This window comes from Muntiacus reevesi, chromosome 4, assembly GCF_963930625.1.
Source record: "Muntiacus reevesi chromosome 4, mMunRee1.1, whole genome shotgun sequence".
Classification (NCBI taxonomy): domain Eukaryota; kingdom Metazoa; phylum Chordata; class Mammalia; order Artiodactyla; family Cervidae; genus Muntiacus; species Muntiacus reevesi.
In genome coordinates, this window is record NC_089252.1 from 107,142,777 (window position 1) to 107,156,735 (window position 13,959).

At 56.0% G+C, this 13,959-nt stretch overlaps 1 protein-coding gene across 5 annotated transcripts in view; it reads right to left on the reverse strand.

Annotated features, from left to right (window-relative positions):
* Positions 1-13,959, reverse strand: part of TEX264 (testis expressed 264, ER-phagy receptor) — a 30,615-nt gene that overhangs the window by 14,516 nt on the left and 2,140 nt on the right. For all 5 annotated transcript variants that reach the window (XM_065933588.1, XM_065933590.1, XM_065933591.1 and 2 more), the window contains exons 3-4: positions 12,531-12,822; positions 2,086-2,307 (exon numbers count right to left, since the gene is read on the reverse strand). In XM_065933588.1, coding sequence (XP_065789660.1) covers positions 2,086-2,307; positions 12,531-12,788 — 480 coding nt within the window. In that variant the 5' untranslated portion in view covers positions 12,789-12,822. The remainder of the gene's footprint in view (positions 1-2,085; positions 2,308-12,530; positions 12,823-13,959) is intronic.

The following is a 13,959-nucleotide window of genomic DNA, read 5'->3' on the forward strand; positions in this document are numbered from 1 at the left end:
TGCACTGCCCTGCATCTGTGGCTTCGGCATCCCAGACAGGAGAGAGGACGGCACCCCCCCTGCTGCAGGCTCAGCCCCAGGAAAATAGAGCCCGGAGCACTGCTGACAGGCTCCTAGGGAGGAGGTGGTAGGAGGAAAGGCTTTCATCAAAGAGGTGACGTCAAAACCAGGCAACTTGTGAAGCTGTCAGGGGCCGGGAAATTTGGACAAAGGTGTCTAAAAATAAACCCCCGAAGCCAAGAAAAGGCGTTGGTGGCTGAGTGGCTCGCCACCGCACCACAGGCCACACGTCCTGTTCTGAGGTCTGGAGCCCACAAAGTCTCCTCCCAGGAGTGCTCCCCCAGACTGGCCCTTGAATCTGAGGACGACGCAGACAGGACCGGAGACGCCACACACCAGCCCTTCCTGGGGACAAACGCTGAGTAGGACAAACGCTGCCGGCCTTCCTGCCCTCACCACCCGCCAGCTTCCCCGGTCTCCTCACCCCGCTCCCTGCACCCTTCTGGCTGGCACCCTCCAGCACACAAAAGCGATCCTCCTCCTTCCTCCCCACGCCCCTTCCCCACCACGGCAGCCCTCCTGGTTCTCCTCTCTCCACCCTTGCCCACCACGGCCACAGCTGGCGACCTGGGGCCCCATCCTTCCGTTCCCCAGCCCTGACACAGACTCTCACACCTCCTTCACCAGGACGTGTCTGGGCTCCCACGTCCATTGCCACGGCCCTGTCTCATTTCCCAAGATGCTTTGGAGAACAAAAAACCACCAGCTTCTTCCAAAGCCGCCAGGTTCACATTCCTGTTAGCTCTGTTCTCCTGTTCCCTGACCCCGGCCACGCTGGCCATGCCCCCTGCACAGCCTCTGCTGCTGCGGCCGTCCTCCGGGGCAAATACTGTCAACAGGTGCATGTCACCACACGTATCCGCCAGCCCAACCCTCTGTGAACCCCACATTCCACACATCACTGCTGACCCCACCCCACCGACAGAGCCCACAGAGCCCCTCACCTCCTCCCTCCGTCTTTCTTACGTCAGCGGAGAGCACCCTACACGCTCACCCACCCACCCTGGCCAGAGGGGACTGCGGCGTGACTCTCCCACTCCTCCTCCCCCGGATCCAACCCACCCACAAAGTCGACAGTTCCACCTCCAAAACAGACTGCACATCCCCACCTTGTCTGCACCTCCGCAGCCCTGCCCCAGCCCGAGCTGCCACTGTGCACGGCAGGACTTGTAACAGCTTCTCAGCACCTCCACCCGGCCCCCATGAGCCACAACCCAGATCCCGGCTGGAATGCTGCACAGACTTCCCATTGTCTTTAGAGCAAACCCATGCTCTTCACCCCTGCTCTGCCGAGAACATTCTTACCACCCCTCCAAGGGCTCTTCTAGGATTTTTGCCTGAGACATTGCCTCCTCCGAGAGGCCATCCCTGACCACTCTTGTTCACTTGGTTCCCCGCCTTTTCTCACCCTCTTCTTTCCTAGTACACATCCCATTTTCGTCTGACGTTATCACCTATCTCTACCGCCTCGCTGTAAACACCTATTTCACACACCAGGATCTCACGCCACGTCCAGCATAGCACCTGGCATAGAAATTTGACAAATACAAGGCGAATGGATGAATAAGCCATCACTTCCAAGCCCAAATTGGGGTCATTTCCCTAGCACCAAAGTTTCCAAATGTTTTAGAAGAGGAGGAGGAATCTACAGAAGGGAAAGTCTGTCTTGGGGTCCTTGGTCTGCAAGTCTCCAGCAGGATGGGGCAGGGTGGGCCTGGAGTGGGAGCTGAACACTAAGGATGTCTCCGGTTCAAGTCAGAGCTTAAAGGACAAGGCTGGATTTCTGAACAAATTCCCCGTGCTCCTGGGAGATGCCTGGGGCCCACAAGGTCTTGGGTGTATAGAAGAAATGTCAGTAGCTTCTGCCCATCTTCCTAGCTCCACAGGCACCTGCTCCATGAGATGCCACCCTCCCCAAACCACCTTTCCCCCCAGGCGAGGCAGGCCTCCCAGCTCCCACTCAAAGGACTGGCTGTCCTCCCCCCTCCCCCCCCCCGCCACACACACACCAGACTTGTGTCTCACCTTGATGTAGGCATCCAGGGCAGGATGGACCCGGCGGGAAGCCAGCCAGATGGACAGGGGGGTGGTGTAGGGGAAGGTGGCCGTCACCACATGGCTGGGCGCCGGGAAGGAGAACACCTTGAAGCCAAATTTCTGATAGAGTCGGATGAGCTCAGAGGAGGGTGACTCCTCACCTTCACTCAGAATGCTGCCCACTGCACAGCGGCACTTTTCAGGGGGCACCTGTGGAGGCAGAGCAGGAGTATCAGGGCTGGCGAAGGAAGGAGGCCCACAAGCCTCTTGCTTCCTGGCTTCTGAGCCAGCGGGGGCCTGGGGGAACTACCAACTCCAACAAGCCACACAGCCCAGACGCCACAATGAAGTTGACAGTTTTCCTGCTGAAACCCAGGCCTCTGGCATCCTGTCTCATCCATCCTCCACTGCCCAGGGCAGGCCCCTGCTGGCGGCAAAGAGGCCACAGAAGCACTGGTCAGGAAGCAGAGTGAGATCCTCGGCCCCAGGGTCACAGGCAGGGCTGGCCCCCATCACCAGGGCCTCCATACCTCTGCTCCAACCTACGCCCCTCCCTAAACCCTGCCCCACTTCCCGAGCCCCTTCTTGGCTGAGAATGCTGGTTCCCTCCAAATCTCTCTGGGCCCCTAATACCTACACCTCACTGCACTCTGCTCCCCTCCCTCCCCTGGCTCCCACAAACTGCAGCCAGATAAGGGCTCCCAGGCTCTGAGACTTCCTAGGGTTGACTCCAGGCCTGCAAAGCCCAGCACTTGCTTTTCCTCCTGGCATCCATGGGCCCCGGTGTGTCCTACCTCCTGCTGCCTGAATCTGCACCAGCCCCCAGGGGTATCTGCTCCTAAACCCGAGAGACTTATCACAGACCTAGGGCTCCCTGTCCCGGGTTTCCCTCCATCTGAAGGCCCTCCTCAGGGCCCACTAACCCCTCCGTTTAAACTCCTTCTACCTGCACTTTCTCCCCTCCTCAGCCTGCCATCCCAGTACCGTGCAGTCATGTTTGCGTCTCTGCCCTCCCATGGCCCTTCCCAAGCCCAGTCAACAGTCCCCTAAGGGATCCTCAGCCCAGCCCTACCTTTCTATTCTGGCCAAATCAGCCCTGACCTTGGAGTGTCACTTTGCCTGAAATGGACACCAACTCCCATCTCTGCATAGTCCCTGGGGGTCACCCCAACTCTCTGTAGCTCGGTCCCCTTGAATCCTATGTGGTTAGGCATAGCTCAGGGCTTTGGTGGCAGGCAGTATGGGACAGTGGTCAGGACCACAGCTTCTGGAGAGAGGGAGGCCCGCGTGTGAATCTCGAGTCCTGTGTTCTGGGTGAGTTCCTTAGTTTCCTGAAGCCCACTGCCTAGATAACAACTTACAGAACCGTATTAAATGAGACACTTCCCAGGAGGCCTTAGCATGGTCCGGTACTTGTCATGGTCCACATGACAAGTGCTCCATGCTTGTCAGTTATTAGTAGCTACGACATAGGCCAAACAAGAGGTAACCATTGGCCTAGAATGCCCACTTACCCAAACCTCTGAACATGTAGCTCCTCCCTGCCCATCCTTCAGGCCCAAACACCCTCTTGGACAGCCTTCTCAGGGTGGCTCGACAGCAGCCCCGTGCTGTAAACTGTTACCTTCATCAAGTCAACCTCGCAGCACTGCCACTTCTCTCAACCCGATGCTTCTCCCACCCTCCCCAGAGTGGAGATGGCTGCAATACCACCTCTTGTCTCTAGATGGTGCAACTGCCCCATTCACACCCAAGACGAGGATGGCCAGAACACCAGGTGGCTCCAGAGGGCAGGTCTCAGGCTGACAGACCCAAAGGACAGGGCCTGCGCCGAAGCCCATCTTCATGTTCCTAACCTAGTGACCTATGCTATACACAAGAGACATCTACCACAAGCGAAACAGAGAAATGGATGGAAGGCCAACCAACAGTCCCCTCTCCAGCCCCTGGCCTACCTGGGTTTGGGCCCCACGGTCTTGATTACCTCAGTGGCTCCAGCTCCAATCCTCCTCAGCCCCCCAAAGGCACCAGGATACTGTGATCATCCTGCTTAGCACCTCTCAATGGATCCTCCCAATTCACCTCTATCTAAGATGAAACTCCTGAGGCCCGCATGCAAGGCTGTCTCAGAGCGGTCCACACTCAGTGTGTTGTGTACACACTGCCTGGCTCTGTCCACACACTCACCGAGCACTCCTTCTCTGCATCCCTAGCCCTGAGTAGGGGCCGAAACCCAGATGGGCAGGCGCCCACTAAGCATCTGAGTGGCAGAGGGAGAGACAAATCCAGGCTCTGGCCAGCCAGCCTTGCTAGCCTCCTCTCCCACCACACCCCCACACATGCCCACATGGAACTATTTGCAACTCGCCAAACATGCCACATCCTCTCATGCTTCCTCCCTTTGCGTAGGCTATTTCCTCTGCCTGGAATGTCCTCCTAACCCTATTTCTGAGTCCCTTCTGCCTGGGAAACTCCCCCACCCTTCAAGATTCAGCTCAACCCTCCTCTGAAAGCTTCTGCCGTTCCTCGCTAGCCAGTCCCTCCTCTCTGATCCCCAAACGCCTACTGGAGGGAACAGGTCTTGTGCTGCCTGTAACTGGTGGCCTCTCCCTCTCCCCACCACTCCAGACCTCTAGGCAGAAGAAAAGTTCTTCAGCGACAGCACAGGTATGCCTACACGCACACACATGCACATATGGGCTCTGCATCATGAGCAAACCTCTGCTCCCTCCACGTTGATAAAGGAGGAACTCTTGTCATGGGGAAGAGAGGCAGCCAATAAAGGAGACAGAGCTCCTGAAATCCTGGGCACAAGTGCTCCTTTCCTGCCTGAACACCTTTTCAATTCTACATGTGAGAACACTTCCTGCCCCTCCCCTGTCCGAGGGGCTAAGGGGCAGCCTAGGAGGTTACCCAGCACGCCCACTACCTGCTGAGCAGTCGCATACCAAGAGGAGTTGGGAGCCAGCCAAATCAAGCACCAGCAAGGAAGAGATGGGACAGGTACTAAGACCAGCTGGGCAGTGGCAAGATTGGTCTCAGAGCAGGAAAAGGCTTTTCTGGGCTCCCAGGACAGTCCAGCCCAGCTCAGCAGAATGGCTCACTGAGGTTGTCAAGGGTCCAAAAAGGAGGAGTGTCCTGATGGCTGGAAATCCCACCCACTGTGGTTCAACACAGTGTCCTTATTGGGCCTGACCTTCGGAGGGCAGCCTGGGCCTTCCAGGTCTAAAGGCCTCCTCCCTTTCCTCCCCATATCGATCATTTGGAGAGCTAAGCTCAGAACAAGAGCTAGTGCTCAGAACTAGCATCAGCAAGGAACCATACCAGGGAGACAGGGTGGTGGACAGACTCACCACCAACTAGGGTAAGTGAGGGGCCCATCCAGAATCTGCCCTCAGAGCACAGCTGCTAGGAGAGAGATCCCAGAGCACCTTCTTCAGGCTGTGAGGCCTCCTGAGCCTAGCCCAGTGAGAAGAGGGCTTGGAACCTGTAGCTTTCGAGTACAATCTGGGCCCACTGCCCCTTCTGGAAAAGCCTTGCAGTACCCTGCTGTGTGACGTCAGTGAAGAGATGATCCCTGCCTGGCCAGGACCTCAATGAATCTGGAAACTGGACAAGATCAATAAATGTCAGGATCCAGGAAGAAAAAATGGTTTCAGCTAGCCCAGACCAAACCCAGCCCTCAGGATCAACAGAAATGGCCCTCCTCACGTCCACAGCCTGTATAAGCTGACGGACAGCTGCACTGTCCACCTGTCCCAGGCCCAGAAGGCTGCCTAGACTCCTTCCTGGCCAGCCCACGCAGCCCAGAGCTGCCCAAGCGAGCGGGAGCAGTGGGGCAAGGCCCTTCACTTGCACCGGTGCCCCCTGTAGAAGAGATCAGCCACACCTGTCCATTTCTAGAGGGTGAATGGTGGGCTCGTACCCTCCTGCGCGTTGCAGGTCAACACGACAAGCCCCCAGATCCAACCTCCCTGAGGAGCTCAGGCCCAAAGGCACGGTGGAACTGGCACTAGGAAGGAAATGGGTGACACAGACGACCAGGTCAGAGCACATGACCCACACTTCAGGCTTGAGGGGAGGGAAGTCAGCAGGATGCCACCCTTCAGAGGGGGCTCCAGGGGCTGCTGGGAGCTCCCACCTACAAGTCTTTCAGGGACTTTCTATTTTCACCCCCAAGCATAATCCTAAGGATGTCGGCTGGCATCTGACAAGGTGCTCACCATTGGCCTCAGTTGCGGCCTTCTAGGCATCAGCTCATTATATCCCTGAGACCCAGGGAGTTCAGCAAAGGGAATCCAGCAAGGCAATGTTGGCATCAGGGTTCAAACCCAGGCAGACTGACTCCAGAGCCATGCCACATATAATCCACAGCCACCGGGGAGCCCAAGAAATAGGCCCTGCTGAGGAATGGCCTGGGGTTTCCCAAGTGGCAATGGGGTAAAGAATCTGCCTGCCTCTGCAGAAGATGGAAGAGATGTGGGTTCAATCCTTGGGTCAGGAAGATACCCTGGAGTAGGAAATGGCACCTCACTTCATTATTCTTGCCTGGGAAATCCCATGGACAGAGGAGTCTGGTGGGCTACAGTCCATGGGGTCACAAAGAGTAGTCACAAAGAGATGACTCAGTGACTGAGCACAGGGCGGAACGGCCTGCACAATGGTTTCTCCCCACATTGCACCTTCTCACATGGCCCAGGACACCTGCACAAGGCTAGACCACAGGCAAGCAGAGTACCTAAAAGCATCAAGTCTTCATGGCATAAGGCCCTCAGAGGTGCATATGTGGGTGGGTGGGTGGGTGGGTGTGCATATGTCAAGATGGCTAAGCACCTAATAGGAGTTGGGTATTTGGTCTTATCTAGTCCCCCAAAACACTAAAATCCTGAAGCAGAGATTCTCAGAAAGACCATGGGACTTGCTCAGTCACACGCTGGTAAGCAATGGAGCCTTGATTCCAACCCTGAAGGGTAAGTCCAAAGCCCTTCCCTCCATTCCTCACCCCTCTCCTTCCCAAGGCCAGCCCTGCTGGGCAATGAGTCTCACCTTTCTATAGCTGCCTACAGTCAACCTGCTATGAGCAAAGACCTGGATTCCACGTGACAGAACTATTGCCATGGGATAGCTGGGTAGATGATGGTCTGGGCCTTCAGGAAGCATCAGCTCAGTCCACATCGCCCTTGCCTGTTTTGAGGGTGCAATCCTGGGAAATCCTACTCCCTCACCCCACCCTTGTCAGGCTCCATGGGACCTCAGTGCCTCCAGGGAGAGCAGGGGACCCCATCCCCATATACACTAAAGAGAAAGTATGGCACAGGCCAACGCCAGAAAATTCTTACTCAGCCCCTGCAGATTTGGTGACCCCCAGGCCGACTCTCAAAGGACTAGTGGAAGAAAGAAACTTCAGTGTGGTTCAGCTTACTAAAGGGGCTTCCCTGGTGGCTTATCCATAACGAATCTGCCTGCCAACGCAGGAGATGCAGGTTCAATCCCTGGATTGGGAAGATTCCCTGGAGAAGGAAATGGCAACCCGTTCCAGTATTCTTGCCTTGAGAATCCCATGGACAGAGGAGCCTAGTGGGATACAGTCCATGGCCTCACAGAGTCGGACACAACTGAGCGACTAAACAACAAGCAGCTAACTAAAGGCAGAACACAAGCATCACCAGTCCCCTCCCCCACCCCCTCCATGCCTGAAGCAAGCACCTCCTCCTAAGCCTTGATCAGGTAAGCTGAACAGGTTGCCACGCCCCACTTGCCTCAGCCAAGCTCCCCACGAGGGCGGGCAGGCAGGTTACTTAAGCCCCAAACAGCAGCAGAGCTGGCAGCAGCAGAGGGCGGGGCAGGAGGAGGAGGGCCAGACTGTCAGACGGGACAGGCCCATATGCACGGTGACAGCAGCCCAATCACTAGGGCTTGTTCACAGGTCAGAACTGGTCAGGATCAAACGAGGTGTGCAGGGTCCTCTCCAGCGCCTTGCCAACAACCAAGGCTCCCCAGAGGGACCAGGCCTAGAAGGGGAAGCGAAAATCATCGTCCAAGTAGGAGCGAGAGAGCAAGACAGAAGTGTGTGTGTGTGTGTGCGCGCGCGCAAGAGAGAGCAAGACAGAAGTGTGTGTGTGTGTGTGTGTGTGTGTGTGTGTGTGTGTGTGTGCGCGCGCGCGTGTGCAGGGTCCTCTCCAGCGCCTTGCCAACAACCAAGGCTCCCCAGAGGGACCAGGCCTAGAAGGGGAAGCGAAAATCATCGTCCAAGTAGGAGCGAGAGAGCAAGACAGAAGTGTGTGTGTGTGTGTGCGCGCGCGCAAGAGAGAGCAAGACAGAAGTGTGTGTGTGTGTGTGTGTGTGTGTGTGTGTGTGTGTGTGTGCGCGCGCGCGTGTGCAGGGTCCTCTCCAGCGCCTTGCCAACAACCAAGGCTCCCCAGAGGGACCAGGCCTAGAAGGGGAAGCGAAAATCATCGTCCAAGTAGGAGCGAGAGAGCAAGACAGAAGTGTGTGTGTGTGTGTGCGCGCGCGCAAGAGAGAGCAAGACAGAAGTGTGTGTGTGTGTGTGTGTGTGTGTGTGTGTGTGTGTGTGTGTGTGCGCGCGCGCGCGCGCGCGCGCGTGCCACCAAGGCCCTCAGGGATGGAAAACAGAATGATTCCTCCGGCACCACAAGAATCACAAGCCCAGATCTATAGGCTCCTCCCATATAGAACTCTAAGATATAGGGCTGGCCAGCTGACTGACATCCAAACATAGACATGTCTCCAGGATATACACACTCAAGCAGCATCTCACGTGAAAGCGTCCACAGCAATGCCACAATCTTGCCTTGTTGGTGCCCTTTCGTGAGTTACTTCCTGGGCCCTGAGCCAGACCAGGGGAGCCTCACCAGGCCTTTCTGAGGAACTAACCTCCCTATGTCCAGCTGAGACCTGGAAGGGGCATGGCTGGGAGCTGTCAGTCCACACCTCATGGGGGTGGCCACCCCTCACCTGGTCATTCACTGCCCCACTCACAGAGCCTGAAATAGCCTCACTCCCTCCCACACTCAGAGAAGCCAGGTTCTGGCTCCTGTTGTATCGTGCTGGGCTGTGCTCCGGAGGGCGGAGTGGGGATGGGACACTCCACAGCTCAGCCACATCCTGTCTCTTCCTCCTGTGAATCACAGCATGCAGGGCCCCATGCTGGACACCGCTGGGCTGGGGAGGCAGCCAGGGAGCAGAGAGCTTCGCTTCTCGGCCCTCCCCAGGACCAGAAGAGGCCTGTCCTTCAGGTTCCCTGACACCCCTCGCGCCCATGGAGGGGGCCTGAGGGCTGCATCCCTTGGTCCCCACTATGCACCAGTGCCCAGGACAGAGTGGCACAGACCAGATGCTCAAATATTTGTTAAATGCAAATAAAAAAGCGTAAGTAAACTTGGTAAGACAGTACTGCAGCACTTGCTAACTGGTCGTTAGTCTCCTCCCCTATGGTATCAGCAGTTTGGACCCAGAAGCCTCAGTTCTCATGGACCAATCAGTCTGTGGTAGCCATGAGAACATGAATCCTGGGGGTCCAGGGTTCCCTGAATCTTCTAGGATCTCTGCCAGGCAGGTGAGCCATCCCAGGTGTCAGGGTGTGACTCAGCTCTGAATGGGGCCACAGGTTACTTCCCGAGTGACCCAGGACTGGGAAAGACAGGATCAGAGGGGCCACAATGATTATGTGTTCATTCTCTGTGCCAACCCGATAGTCACAGCCAGGGCTAGGGCCTAGGCCTGGGTTATGAGTGCCCAGCCTAACAATCCTCATCACACTTAATTAGCATGAGTGTTTTTTCCACCCATTTTTTGTTGCTACAATTTCTGATCCTCAACCACAGCACCTCAAGGTCCTGGGCTGTGCTGTGCTTAAGTCACCTGGTTGTGTTTGACTCTTTGCGATCCCAGGGACTATAACCAGCCAGGCTCCTCTGTCCACGGAATTCTCCAGGCAAGAATACTGGAGTGGGTAGCCATGCCCTCCTCCAGGGGATCTTCCTAAACCAGGCATCGAACCCAGGTCTCCTGCATTGCAGGCAGATTCTTTACCAGCTGAGCTACTAGGGAATGCCTCACCTATGTCACTTGATTTAACCCTTGCCAGCCAACCTAAAAGCAGGTATTTTTAACATTACACTGCAGATGAGGAAATGGGGGTTCAGACAGGTTATGTAGTATGCCCCAAATCACACAATAGGACAGTGCTGAGACAGAATCAGAACCTAGGACTGCTAACCTCAAGGCTGTGCTCTCAGGCCACGGGCCCTCAGACTGGTACCCAAGTCAGGATGTGCCTAGCCAAGCCTGGAAATCAAGACCCAGCCCAGAGAGTCCATCACATCCCCAGGAGAGCTGTATGGTGGGCTTCCTGGAGTTGGCTGGGTTAGGAGGCCTTGGGGAGGGTGTCCCATGCCAGGATTCTTCTACCTCACCCTTCCCTGAGCCAGCCTTCGGCAATGACCCAAAGGGACCATGGCCCTCTCTCATTCTGGAATTAACGCCTCCAATCCAAGAGGTAACATACGGCTTCTGAAACAGGACATGCTGATGAGGAAAGAGACACTGAAAGGACCCTTGTCCCTCCTACTGAGCTCCTGCAGAGGGTTCCAACTGGGTCAGACGTGGGAGGAGGGGCAGGGACCAGGGGAGGGGAGCAGAGAGACAGGGACCTAGACAACAGAACCGGACAAGGGTGGGGGTCCGGCGTCTGGTCTAGGATTCCCACAGCCTAAAGCCTACCCCAGCCCTCTTGGGTCTGTGTTCTAGACTCTCGGTGCCAACTCCAGTCATGTGACCTCAAAACTGCCATGTCTACTCATCCCTCAACCAGGCCAAGTCACCTCTCACCCCGACTCAGCCCAATCTCAGCGGCCCCCTGCCCCGTCTCCTCCCCTTGCCATCTACTTAGCTTCCTAAATCAAAGGTGGCAAAACTGTGCCTTACCTGTCCTCCCAACCCGCTGTTCCTCCCACTGCCTGGCCCAGCCAATCCTTCTACATCGCTCTCCACCCACCACGTGTTCACTTGCCACACTTCCTCTGTCATCCTACGTCTGCAGGTCTGCGCTCTCTGCAGTTCCCTTAGCCAGAAGGCCCTTCCCAGTAAAGTAAAATTATACTCATGGCAGACCTCTTCTCTGAGCCTCCATGGTAGACTTGAGGCAAATCCACAGCTCAAAGTTCCATGAACATTGAACACAGTACAGTGTCCTGCTAGACATTCACTCATTTTTATAGGGCTGACTTCCTAACCCCACAAAGTTTCCTGAGGGCAGGGCCAGGTCTGTTCATCTCCAGAGTGCAGGTGTCAAGCAGAACCTGGCACAGAGAGGGAGTCAGGATATCCTTGTTTCAACTGAGCGCCCCAGTGAGGCCCGCTCAGCACGCAGTGTGGAGGCTATAGGCCTTGCTCACTTGAGCTCTCCAGGCAAGGAAACCAGAGCTGGGGATTCCCAACACCTGGTTTGCCAAGACTCAGAGCTAGAGGCTGGAGAACCTAGGCAGAGCTGCTAGCCCATGCAGCAGTAGGCAGCACCACCCCACAGCATGGCAGGAGGCCACATTGGTGAGCCCTGACTCACCACAGGCTGTAAGTACAGCCAGACACCCACGGGGTGCCCGTGATGCCAGGTCAGTCTCTCACCCCAGCATCCTGGACAGCTCACCAGGCTCCAGTTGCCCCCAAGCCCCTCTCCAAACTAGGCAGCTTGATGTCCAAAGAAATACCTTGTCCCTGGGCAAGGGACTATCATAATGACTATAAGATTTTATTTTCTTTCAGTAGAAGAGCTGAAAGAGGGAAGGCAAAGAAACGTGTGTGTGTGTGTGTGTGTTCGTCGATCGTGTCCAGCTCTTTGCTATCCCATGGCCTGTAGTCCACCAGGCTCTTCTATCCATGGAATTCTCCAGGCAAGGATACTGGAGTGAGTGGCCATTCCCTTCTCCAGGGGATTTTCCCAACCCAGGGATTGAACTCGGGTCTCCTGCATTGCAGGCAGATTCTTTACCATCTGAGCCACCAGGGAAGCCCCCAAAGAAACAAGATACAATCCCAAAGAAAGGGCAGCATCTGAATGGCCTGGCTTTAGAGTGCTGGCTTCAAATGGGAATGAAAGAAGGCCAGAAGAGGAAGCAACAGAGCAAAGCCCCAGCAGAGCCTAGGGATTCACAGTGGCACTCAGAAGTTCGTGGGAGCCACAAGACAGGGAAACTAGACCTGGACAAGTAGAAAGCCAGTATATGGGTGTCTGGAGTAGAAGTCCAAACTAAATCTGGAAGGAGCTTCAAGGCCAGAGAGGAGGTGGTCTACATAGCCAGCTCAATGATTTCCCCGCCCCTTCCTCAGAAACCAAAACACCCCGAGCCCAACAAGCCCTGCCCCATGTCTGTCCAGTGGGTGGAACCCCAGCCAGGGCACAGGAGGCTCCTTACCGTGTGGGGGTTGTCATAGTAGACAGCAATGGAGCGGAGCTTGGGGGAGACACTGCAGCTCTCCGTGAAAAGCGGCCCAGTCTCACCGTAGGGGCCCACGTGGAACTTGTAGGCCACGGTGACGTTGCGGATGGGGGGTGAGCCAGCACTCACTGTCACCCCAGCCAGCAGCCCTGAGTACCCGGCAAAGGCCAGCAGCGTCAGCAGCAGCAGCAGAGTCAGGCCCCCAATCAGGCCCAGGAGGAGCAGGTCCGACATGGCTCTGTGCCCCCCACGCCACACCCCAAGGCAGCTGCAAAGGAGACAGAAGGGAGAGGAGGCTGGTAGCCTGCTCTGACCAATGTGCCCGCCTGCCCGCCAGCCAGCTGTGGCCCAACCTCAGCCCTGCCTTGGGTGCTCTGATCTGGGAGGGGGAGGAGCCGGAGGTGTTTACACACACAGTGACCTAGAAGGGAGCTACAAAGGATGACTGAAGCCACAAGCCTCTTTATTTCTTAATCACAACTATGGAGGCTCTCCGAGCAACTCTGTCAGCTGGCAGTCGTGGTCACACCTGGGGAAGCTGAGTCACGAAGAGGCACAGGAGTGAGTCAGCAGGGGACATATGTCTGGTCCATCAGGGGCGGCTGATCGTACTTCAACCCTGATCAGCCACCCCTGATGGGCCGACATCAGCCTGCCCGCCAGCCTTGTCCCTGCACTGCCTGCCCAGCCTCCCAAACCTGTGAGCCACTGCCTGAAGGAGGAGGGGCAAGCACAGGGCCCTCTTATTAAAAACAGGGAAACCATGAGGAATGAAACCTCAGGCGGAGAAAATGTGCCACAGGAAGGGGCTCACATAGGAAAGTTTCTTTGACTAAACACATCTGGCCCAAGAAATACTGCTATCCAACAAGCTCATCCATCCAGAACCAAAGGAGAGGCCAGGCTAAAGAGGGCCTGAGCAGCCCGAGCAAAGTCCAGCACTATGCTTCCTGAACTTGCTGAGCTCCCCAGGCTAACAAGCTTCATCCCAATTCTCCAGTCCACAGATCAGCAAGGAAGAGGCAGAGGAAGAAAGACTGCTAGAAGTGGAGACACAACAGGGAGTGGTGCCTCCCATGGGGGAGGGATGCTGGCCAGGCAGGAGCCCAAACAGGGGTCCAATGGCTGCTTCACCCCTCCCCCTTCCTTCCCTTCTCCCCAACATCTCTGGATGTTTGGAATTCGCTTTGGGGGTTCAGCTCTCCCCCACTGACCTCCTGTACTAGGTAGTTCACAGAAAGGCATCATGTAGGTTTGCTAGGGGGTGTCTTTTCCTTTCTGTGTATGTCATTTATCTGACAATTCTCCCTCTTCCTCACTGGACTTTCCCTGTTTCTCCTATTTGCTATCTGCATGGTATAAGCAATAAAGATACTCGTTTTAGGGGAGCGAAAAAAAAAGCAGA